Source organism: Channa argus, chromosome 7 (genome assembly GCF_033026475.1).
Source record: "Channa argus isolate prfri chromosome 7, Channa argus male v1.0, whole genome shotgun sequence".
NCBI lineage: Eukaryota > Metazoa > Chordata > Actinopteri > Anabantiformes > Channidae > Channa > Channa argus.
In genome coordinates, this window is record NC_090203.1 from 28,148,551 (window position 1) to 28,160,652 (window position 12,102).

Here is a 12,102-nt window from a genome sequence, read left to right on the forward strand (position 1 = left end):
TTATTTATTCACTTTTCTCACTTTTCATTTATTTAGTAGATATTACACCTGTTGGACACAACAAATTAACCGAACCTAAACTACTGCAGTATAATAAAAACAATAAAAGTGATGAGTATCATTATTGTTATATCTCGTCACCATATATTTATTTATACTTTGCTAACTTTGCTAACGGTTAACGCTTTATTTATTTATTTTAAGTCAGTGGCAATTGGACTTACATAACCGTAACCCTTCTTCAGTCCAGACTAACGGCATCAGAGAGACAGGCCTATAAGCTCTGTTAAGTCATTGTCACTTTTGGTTGTTGTCGTGCACTACTTTTATGTGCGTTGTTGAGGTCACACCCTTAAAAGTGTGAAGGATTGTGGAACCACCTCAGGAGTGATGAAAGAACTGCATTGTAAATCTTTGATAAGAGGTGTGGTAGTCCACCTTCTCTGTCAGTCTGACATTAAGCAGCTCCCTAACACTTCGTTCACACTAATGATATTCCCTGTCCAGAATGTGGACATTGCTGTCGTTAAAGGAGTGTGTCTTGTCTTTTAAATGCAGATGAACTGCTGCGTTTTGTCTGGAGGGGCAGGCTCTCCTGTGTTATGTCGGCACCATCTCAGCACTGTGATACAGGGTTCTAATCCCTCCCAGTTAGTGCTCCAGAGGTAAATACTGATGTGTTGGTTTTCTTTATACTTCCATGATGTTTTTATTTTCTTCTAAAGAAGGCTTTTGCAAGTGACACATCCTTTGTGATGTGTCCTCGAGAGATGATAGAATAAAAAAGCATTAAGTTATCAATTCACCCATTAGAATGTCTTCTAAAGAATGGACAGCACTTGTAAAGATAAACATAAAGGCAAAAAATAATATCAATGGAGAGCTGTGATTGGTCAGGTATTAATTTGTCATAACTATTCGCCAAGTCACTGAAAAATAATTATGATTAGATGATTGTCTTGATCATCAAAATAAAGCGGCACCATGTGGAAAAAGTGCTGGATTTGATTCTACTTTATCTGCGTCATGATTCCTTTTCAGAACTATAAAAACCTGTCTGTGATTATTACAAACCACTGTGCTGCAACAAACACATCTCAAGCCTACTGCAGAGCTGCTTTGCAGCAGAGCACAACGATATCAGTGTCTATAAAGTTAATGGCGCTGGAATAAAATTCAACTGTGCCAACAACCATAAGGTTTAAATTCATGTAATGACAGTCCAGGTTATGCTGCTTCTGTGATCATTTCACATTATAATCTACAAAAAAAAAACCTCTACAATAAATCAATGCAAATATTGCAGAATCTCTTCTCCTTTTAGTCACCAAACAGCAAATTGCTATATCCCAGAATTGTCCCACACTCAGCCCAGTTACTCTGGACATTGAATTTTATCAGGTTAAAGTCCTGTCCTCTCCTGTTCTACATTATGACTACGATATCTGCTTCATGACCATGTACCACAACAGCAGTATTTTCACCATTAGACAATTACAAGCCCTTTCTTGCACCACAGTCGTCCGTTTGGCGCAAGAAGGTAGAGCGGTTGTACACCAATCTCGCAGTTGTCGGTTCAATCCCCGGTCACATGTCAAAGTGTCCTTGAGCAAGTTGCTTCCAGCTGCATTGCTGCTACGCCATTGTTGTATGAGTGTTTGTGTGTGATTGTGATTGTGAGTGTGAATGGGTGAATAAGAAACACTGTAAAGCGCTTTGAGTGCCAATAGGTAGAAAAGTGCTATATAAATGCAGAGCATTTACCATTTGCAGAAAAGTTGAGATACTGTGTAGAATGTAACTTACTGCTTATTGCAAATAATACAAAGACAACATATCAAATTGGATTTGACAAAGAGGCTTGGTTACCACTGTGTTGCATCACCACCAATCCAATATCAAAAACAACTTTTTCTGTTAAAGGTTGAATGGGTGTTTGGGGACTCTCCCAGCCGTCACTGGCTGAAAGGCAGGGTTAGGTTATTTCACAAATTACATGTTTCTGGAAAGTGGATAATGCCAACGTACCTGTACGAAACCCACACAAGAAGAACATGCAAACTATACAAAAGGATTCCAACTGGCAAATGAAGAAAATATTTTTTTAATGCTGTGGGCAATGCTGTCTCCCCACACACCATCACAGATGCTGTTTTTTTAACTCTGAGCTGGTAACAAGTCTGGATTAAGCTGATTTCTTATGAGATCCTCCGCTAGAAGTTTAATAACATTACACAACTTTTCCAGTGAACTCCATCAGAGCTTTTTTGAGACATGTTACCATTAAGTTTTAGTTTCAACATTTGAAATGTTGTCTCACTGTTAAAACGTATAGCATAATAATAATCACATCACAGAAGCAAGTTTTTTTCCACCTGTCACTTACAGCCCAACAATGGGCAGCACTATTGGCAGAGTTAGGTAAAAACACAGCCTGGTGCTGTTTTGGTGTAAAAACTCAGAAAAGTCACAGAATTGTTGGTGCCAGCATCAGATGACATTAGACATAATATGCTAAATCAGTAAGAGTTGTTGTAGATAAATGACATAAGATGTCAGTAGTGTGGAAATACTTTGGTTAAATTAAAGCTTCATTTGGCCACAATGTGGAGAAGAAGTACACCCTTAACTTACGACAAAACTCAGGTCATCACATGAAGCGTCCCCTTTCAATAAAGCAGTGTGATCACTCTCAAACACAACTAGACTGATTCACTTAATGAGCATTGCGGACATTCAGGTACATAGCTAAACAATACAATCTTCTTATTTTCCTAGTAATGTACATTACGTCATAGCGTCTGTTGAAAATTGCTGAAAACATAGAGCAGTCTAAGAAGAATCACAAATCTATGTCGATCTCCAAGTTACACACACACTTTCTTCTTTAGTCCCCCTTCCTCTTTAACCAATTACCACATTTACCCTCAGCCATCACTTTTTCACGCCTTTTCAAACCTTTTGTAATACAACAGACTTAGTAGACTGGCCACTGTGGACAGCCACAGAAATCTACTGCACAGATTCAAAGCCACCAGAGTCACCACATAACATGGCAACATGGGATCCCACTCCTGACTTGCTGTAAATAACAGAAAAAATAAACACCTCGGTGTCTGTCTCTAAGTATTTGGGCTTGTCTTAAGCACAAACCGATGACGGACGGTCAGAGTGTGGAACACGGTCTTCCTGTCTGGTTTATTCTGAGTGGAACATGGTGTTCCAGCCAGCACAATTCACCAAGCTGCGTTCAGCTGTGGAACACTGACACACACATACACAGTTTAATTAAATCCACAGAACAGAAGAACACGATACAACTGCCTGTTACAGTGAGCAGTGTGTGTCTGTGTATCAGTCGGTATGAAATGTGTGAGGATGTGTGGGTGTAAACTATGAGTCAGCATGAAGAAATCATGTGTAAAATCAGTCTGAGGACAGACTGCGACACATTAAACCCTGGCAGTGTCAGGTCCATATGGAACACGGAGCTCAACCCTGGCTTTCCTCTAGGGCCAACAGCGACCACGTGATAATTCTTCATTAGTAAATGGGATCCAGTTACAACATGTACCATTGACAAGAGACATTTTAAAGCTTTTACTTTTATGAAAACAGCACATAGATAAGAGTGTTGTTTTATTATATAGTGTTGACCGCTCTAAAGTGAAACGACACAGAACAACATTCAACATCAAAATAAGATTCCTGCTGAATCACTGCAATAGCAGTGATTCTATTTTTTCATTCAAATACAGAACTGGACACTTAGTAATCAGTTTGTACATTAGGACAAGGCCTGTGTGTTCCTGATCATTTATGTTGAGTGCAAATAAAGTTTAATTATTTAGAATAAATGTTGATGCTCATGAAACAAACACAAACATTTGCATTTTGTTTAACTTCTGATTACATTTTGAGAAATGTTAATATTTACGTAACTTAAAACAGCTGTATCATGAGACCCCAGGTAAACCCAATTTGCTCCTCCTAGCCCGTCCTCTCCCTGCTCTATGCTCTGCAAAGTTCTTCAGGTAGTAATCATTATCTAATGACAATCAATAAGAAGCTACAAGACATCAGAAAGAATTCCATCATCAGAAAGAGAAAAAAAAAAATCAGAAAGTGATATCTCTGCACTGCTGCTAATGGAAAATATGTTTTAAAAATTACATACTATAGCTTCAATATGCACTGTCCTCATCACATAAATTACTAAAAAATGTATACTGTTGTCTCTCAATCAAAATTATACATAAAAATGGTATCCAAATAACTCCACTTTTAGCTTTGATCACTACTCAATTGAGGTGGTACAATTTTCAATAAGACAAAAGATGCAAAGATACAAAGAAGTTACTAAAATGCTGTTTTTTGAAGCGAAATGTCACAAGTATGATGGTCTTTGAAATCAGTAATCAATTCGGTTTGGAGTTGTATTTACCTAACTTAAACATTTAAACTAACAGTTAAATGTGAAACTGTACATGTAAAATGTATACGTATATCACATCTTTTGAAAGTGTAATTAATGCTCTAATCTAACTCTCCGCAACAAAGCAAATAAGCTTGTTTCACAGAATGTCATTCTAATCCTATGTATTTTTTAAAAAAAATCTATGTTCACTCCACTTCAATCTATGTTTCAGTGGTTTATTTGCTTCATCTGCTAGAGGTTTGTAGAAAACATAGTGTACATAGGAATATTTCGAAACATTCAGGCAGAGATCAGTAGTTATCTGGGAGAGCAAGCTACTTTACAAGGCCTGATAATGCTTCAGTATGTTTCTGAGGTTGAGTGTAAATATTACCTGGTATGGCTGGTAGGCTGAATGATCAGACAGGAAGTCCAGCTGTCGGTCTAACAAGAATTCCACTGCGGTTACTGACGACAACAGGTTTTTCCCCACTACTGGTTTGAACGACTGCAAACACAGAAAAACACACATATAGTAGTCATGTACAACAAACAGACCACAATATCTAGATCAGAATCAATTTAGGTGTAATTCATCCATTCTGCCATAAGTATGTAATAAACAACATGTATATTTTGGATCTGTAGCTTTTAGTGAGCCACTAGAGAGAACTGAAGAGGGGAGATGAATGGCAGAGCACCACAGAAGATTAGAGGGAGGAAAAGCACAAATGGGGACATGACGAAGAGTGTAGGAGAGAGAGAGAGGGATGGAGGCTAAAGCAACAGAGACCAGAGCGGGAGAGTGATGAATAATTTAACGAGCAGAGGAAGAGTGACAGTTCAAAGGCAGAATACTTTAATGGTGCCTATGTTACACATGCGAATGTTTGATGTCAGCTGTTGCAGCTCATCCAACACCCAGAACAGCTGCACTGGCTTCCACATTTCCTCTTTAAATTCATGTGTGTTGATAGTCACATTGTTCACAGCCATTGTGCAGAGATTGTTGTGAGGTTTATTTACTACCACAGGAAATGACATTTTGTATCTTCAGTCAGTCAGTGAAAAACAATGCTAGAAGAGAGAACCACAGCAGTAGCCAAGTGAATGAATGTGGGTTAATGTGTGTGTATTGGGGTCTAGTGCTCCTGTGATTTATGGTTACATAACAAGGTCAGTCTGATAGGGAGATGAGAGATTTAAGGTGAGAAACATGACTGCTGTGACCCTCCTCCCCTACACACACACAAACACACACACAGGAGGGAGGAGGACATTGTGTATGCAAGCAAAACATGATAGCGTTTGTGTCTGCACCTTTATTTCTGTCTGCCTCTACAGATCACATTTCCTGTGTGCAGCAGCAGCATGCAGCCAGCAGTACAGGCTACATTGCTAGACATTATGATAGAAATAATAGCTTTTTCCAAAACATGTTTTTGATGAGGCAATTAAGGGGGTTAGAGTCTCCAATCTACATGGTGCTGTTCCAAGCTGGATCCATTACAAATGCACAATGCGAAAAAATATGAGAAAGGCCACCAAAATCATCCCAGGTGTGGAGCAAAGCAATGCAGAAGAGTGATGGGACCTTGAAAGGTTTACTGCATGTTAATGCAGATCACATGAAGTAAGCCCGTTACCATGGCTACCGCGGAAGACAGGGTAGGCTGGTAAAGCTCTGTATGCATGAAAGAGCATGGGGAGAGAGAATGATGTAACGCTGTCTAAATACACCTCTCTCTAGATAAAGACGGTGGTAAGATGATACCCGTGTAACAGATCTTTGGATCCCAGGACAGATTTACATCCCAGGCCATCACACCTCTACTAACTCTTCAAATAAAAAAGCATTTTAAAGCATTTCTTTCAACTGTGTTGTTGTTCTGTAAAAGCTCCTGTTTTATCTGCCACGTTCCGACCATTTGGAGATATGCTTTAATATCTGTGTTTATTCCATGATTGAATACAGATTTCACTTCCAGTAGATCATATTTAGCTTTTTATCTACTGTCCAGTCTGATTTGGATTTCATTGTTGGATTTCAAGTCATTGAAATAAGGTCCCACTGACCGAGGATCACAATTTTTCCAGATTTTGAAAATTGTTTGCGTTTTTTCCTCGATTTGCGGATGAAAAAAGTGGACCGGAGTTACATATATAAATGTTATAAATAGGAAAACAAGTCCATTTACTAACTTTTTCAGTTACATGGTATGTGTCTTGAAAGCCGATGGAGTCAGAATCAGATGCTGCAGACCATTAAACCGAGATGAGGCCTCACAGTGAGAGTGTTCTCATCAACTGTTGTTTCCAAGACAAACATTTACTTTTACTCTTAACTATGCCACTGTTACTTCTCTTAGGATTGTTCTCAGCAAGTAAAACCAGCAAAAGTTGGCAAGACAAATGATTTTAAGTTTACTGGCTTAATTGTGTACTGGCTACTTTAACTCACAATTAACCCTGTTTCACATACAGTATGAACTTCGGACAATGTTAGGAGAAATCAGCCTTGAACACTGTCCGGAGTTCTGTTTCACACATGATCGTCTGGGTGAGAAGTGTCCTTATTTGAAACTTGATAAGTGTGGACAGGAGATAAATCATAAAAAAACTCATGATGCAGTAAGCACGAGCTCATGCAAAAAATATAGACATTGTACTAGTGGGCTTGAAGGATAAAGTCGGGATAACGTTTGGAGCATCTCACACGGACACTTTTGTTGTCACATAAATCCGTCTGGACAATGTCCGAATGTTAGACTTCCAGTGTGTGTCTGAAAAAAAAAAAGTTACGCTTTACTTTTTCAGAATTTACTGCCATCAGTGTGTACCTGCTCTCATTCCTGCATCCCCCCTACAAATGACTAGTCAACACACACAGAGACACAGACAGACTACTGTTTTGTCATTTAGCCAGGATCTGACAGAGGGAGATAAATGCACACAGACAGAGTGTGAGACTTATATGTGTCTGTTTAAATGTACTGTACAGTACATCTTTTTAAAATGACACCACTCTCTTCTAAACAAACCAAAAGAGACATGCTGTTTGGTGTCATCTTATATTCAGTCTACAGTGTGTGTGACCTTGGTGCCCCCCTGGGCCTCAAGTACATAATCCTAACTGATTCACTAATTCAGTTAGACCATCTATCACTATGCACAAGATGATGTTAATAGTTATGTGTGCAATTGTGCTCAGTGCTTTGTCCTAAGCTATTGGTCGGCGTGGAAACACAAGTGATGATGGTTGGTGCAAAGTTCCCACTGAGCAGGGCCACTAAACACAACTAAATAAGGACATATTACCGCAAACCAGACACAAGCAGCTTTTTGTGAAAAAACAAAGGAAATGTAGTTAGATGGGACTCTGATAATAAAAACTGATAATTGTTTTCCTCAATATTTTATTAGAACATTTAGACTAACTCAAAAGTTCTCTTCTTCTTCATCTTCACCTGTTGCAGCCACCATTACTCCAACTTCTTGAGTGGCAAAAACACATTTGCAGGCATCTCCAAGAAAACTGAATCTCAGATTAAAAATTAAGCCATATCGTCCATCAAAAATCTGCCTTGCCCTAACTAGAAACTTGCTCCCAAACATACTCATTGAACAGCACTGGTAGCAGACTGGAGACAGCTGCTTCTGAAGGCTGTTGAATGCGGCTTGCTTTTCAAAGCAGAAAGAGAGGGCCAAAATCAGGGGTGGGAGCCCATAACATGAGTGTACACCTCCCAGTCCTCACACAGCAAAGGTTCAAGCTACTATTTATTAGCTGCTGGTACATGTTGGTATTACTGATTCACAGACTAATATGCTTCTGATTCCTCCACTGGCTAAGACAGTTGGGCGTTGTCAGGGAAATTACTTCGGGTGCATTCAAAAGCTCTATAAATTCTCCAGTAATTTATTAAGGGGACTTTTATGGCATGAAGACCCTGACTTTTGTCAGACATACACTGTACACTTGTGGTGGCAAGTCTTTCTCATTAAACAATCTCTAAGTTTTTTTTCCTCAAACATGACAAAGCTCCCCCAAACCCACATGAAATGCTATACTGTCTTTGACTTCTCAATGCTAATGCAACTGTGATGTCAAAGCCAACAAATACAGGAAGTCAAAACTATCAGAGGAAGTTAAATAACCATCACTGTGAGCCACATTTAGGGCTGAGCAATAACCTTTGTAATAATGATTCAGAGAAAATACACCATGTTCTGTGACTCATGCCGTAAATTATTACGTGGGATGACGGCAAAATAGAGGTAACTTCTGCTAATCATTAAGGAGTCTCAAGTGCAGCTCAGGTAATACAGGCAAATAGAAAACAAATGTATGACTAACTAATAGAATGATTAGCAGAGGTTGAAACATGGATGACCTGGATCATATAAGGTTACATATTTCCTATGGTTGTAAATGAAAGGTCCAGTGTTTTGGTCAAGTTGTTGTGTGTTAATCATATAATTACATTACTTCGTATTACAAACTAAAACTTGATGAAGTTATGGTGTAGATTCCAACAAGTTGCAGTAAGTTGGTATGGAAGATGCAGCTCTATTACAATGCCAATATCCTGTTCAGAGACACACAAACCCAAACCCAAACCCACACACACGCAGAGAATATTGACTTGACTATGACCGAACAGCTCAGAATGACTCTATGTTCTATTCAGGGAAACATCCACAGTTCCTAGTCGGTGTGTTACTCCAAATCCACTGCATTTGACCAAAGTTTGGTTTGAACAGACAAACAACGGCAACTCTTCCAAAACTTAGAGTATTGAAGGAGGACATGAAAATGGGACATTACCTCTCTCCTCTGTCTTCGAATAACGTCAAGGAGCTCCTTGGCTATGAGGAAAAACACTTGACAAAACTAGCTTTGATCCAGTGAGCAGGGCAGTGATAGGAAGACAGAAAAGAAAGGATGACGAGGGTTAAAAAGGCGCAGTAGAGAGAGAGAGAGAGAGAGAGAGTGTGGTTTCCTCTTGTGGTAAGAAAGACAGATGGCTGAGAAGAAGAGAAAGCAGAGCAGAGAGGACAAGCTACACAGCCGACATTTTAACTGCTGCTGACGCAGGAAGGCAGAGAGGGAGGGACGGAGGCAGGGCCCACTGACACACACTTCCCTTCTCTCTCTCTCTCTCTCTGTGTGACGCAGGCTCACTCTCTCATTCTTCACCATGCTACCATCTGAATTGCTCTGTCTTTCACTTTCTCTCCTCCTTCCCTCTCAGTCATATCATCTATCTGTCTGTGCCCATCCCATTCCTCCCCTGCCTCTGATCTGACAAATCAGGTTTATTGACAATGACCCAAAAGGGTCTCTAGATTAGAACAACATTGCAGTGAGGAAAGACTGGAAGGATTTCCTTTTAACTAAATCTAAACCATTTAAAGTCATGTTTACAGAACTTGTGGAAAAAGTGCAAAAGCAGAACCGGACACCACAAGCCATCAGACCACACCTGGTGTTATAAAATATAATTTCTTTATTTACATGTAGTCACTTGACTACATGTCCATTTGACTTCTATTGCGTATGGACAAATGTAGCAGGACAGGTAAACTTCACTAAAATTGGCATCAGCTGTTTCTGCACCGTGTGAAGCAGACAGGGTTTTTTTAGTGACACTTACATAAAACGTTATCCAGATATTTACTTTTAGGTTGGACTACTGTAGTTCCTATTTTCTAGATGCCTCAGTAACTTCCTAAAAAGCCTGCAATTAATCCAAAATGCTGCAGCAAGAGTGCTGACTGGAATTAGCAAGAGATCAAATTTCACCTTCACTAGCTTCTCTCCATTGGCTTCCCATAAAGTCTAGAATATAACTTAAAACCCTGCTTCTTACATATAAAGCTCTGAATGGTCAGGCTCCATCATATATAGAAGACCTCATAGCACCATATCATCCCAGTAGACCACTTCACTCTCAGAATGCAGGCCTACTTGTGGTTCCCAGAATTTCCAAAGGTAGAATGGGAGGCAGAGCCTTTAGCTATCAAGCTCCTCTCTTTTGGAATCAGCTCCCAGTTTTGGAAGCAGACACTCTTTTCTTTTCAGTCTAGGCTTAAAACCTTCCTCTTTGCACTCACAATCACACACACTCACACACTATTTCTCTTGTATTTGTCTTTCTCCTTCTCTGTCTCCCTCTCTCTGTCCCTTTCTGCAGGTGTCCCCGGCTTTGCAGCTGTGTGTTTTTCAGAGTGGAGCTACGGTTCCTTACCAACCTGCTCGATGTTTTGCTGTTGCTTGTTTCTTTTCTCTCTCCACTTTACACTCCACTACCTCTCAACTGTTGCCTAGAGCTTGCTCAAGGGGCAATTCTTGGGTTTTCTCTATACAACCTTTTAGTCTTGACTTTATTCTGTAAAGTGCCTTGAGATAACTTTGTAGTGAACTGGCACCTTATAAATAAAGTTGAAATAAATTGAACATTTACTGATGCATTAAACTGTGTAAATAAAAGGTATATCAATTATTGTGAACACAAGACAAGGCGTGTCCTTAACAAATTACGTAAGGAAGTCACAACAATGAACTACAACAACAACAAAAAATACAGATCATAAAGCATTAGGAAATATTTATTAAAGCAGAAGTTCATATTCCCAGTAGTCCCACCAATGAGACCCATTCTTATATATTGTATGTTCATATCGTATATCCAGAGAAAACTAGCTTTAGTTAAGGAAGTTTCATGCCTATCTGTATTTTGCTTTTAGATGTGTTTACAATAAAATCTACCAAACAAACCATGGAGAAAACAATGTGCACATTCACCCATATTGAAAATTATCATTAGTTGCAGTTGGATACCAAGTAATTCAAAAGTGCTCCACCACCTACAACAGTTAAATCTTGCCTTTACATTAATGCTCAATATATAAATCATAGTTTTGTTATCCAGCCGCTAAGTAAATTACTCATGACTAAATTAATTCCCAACGCAGATGAACAATATATGTGTGCGGAAAAAAAAACCAAGAAGACATAATAAAGTTAGTTACCTATAAAAAAACGACTCAATGGCAATACGGTATGTTAACTTACGAAGGAGTGACAATAATGCAGTGGTTAGGGTCAGGGTTATGCCTTAGGTGCAGTGTTCTAAGCAGACCAGATGGCAGCATACAAGAATGAGAATTATACTTGAGACTTTAATTGGACTTGCTGCCCAAAAACTTGAAACTTGACTTGGATTTATAAAAAATATTGTGAGCATCTGTGTGCTGGTCCCAAGTTTCTGGAGCTTGCCAGCTAAATACCAGAGAGAGGGAGGAAGCTGAAGACAACACTGAACCAAAAAGCAGGTATTATCTAAAAAGGAAAGCGCTGTAGGCAGCATTTTTAAAAGAATCTTTTTTTAATAATTGTTTATTGTGAACTTTTTACTGTATCATGGCAATGTCGTACTATGAGAGTTTACTATCCCTATTAATTAACACTGATCTCATCCTTGCCCCTCTGGTTTTCCTTTGGATTTTCTGCTTCCTATTCATTTTTCAAATTAAAAACAATAAAAATATTAAGACATCTGACTTAATTCCTTAATTTTTCAAATTATCTTTATGCTGTTGATTTATTTGAATTCTGACAAAACTATAGTAATACTGACAGTGAAATTTTAAATGTATCTTAACACACAGGATTCAGTATA

At 38.9% G+C, this 12,102-nt stretch overlaps 1 protein-coding gene across 4 annotated transcripts in view; it reads right to left on the reverse strand.

Annotated features, from left to right (window-relative positions):
• jmjd1cb (jumonji domain containing 1Cb) overlaps positions 1–12,102 on the reverse strand; it is a 125,866-nt gene that overhangs the window by 39,862 nt on the left and 73,902 nt on the right. For 3 of the 4 annotated variants that reach the window (XM_067509114.1, XM_067509113.1, XM_067509117.1), the window contains exon 3: positions 4,812–4,925. In XM_067509114.1, coding sequence (XP_067365215.1) covers positions 4,812–4,925 — 114 coding nt within the window. Of the gene's footprint in view, positions 1–4,811; positions 4,926–9,245; positions 9,515–12,102 lie in introns of those variants that run through there. The other variant, XM_067509115.1, reaches the window with a different exon arrangement.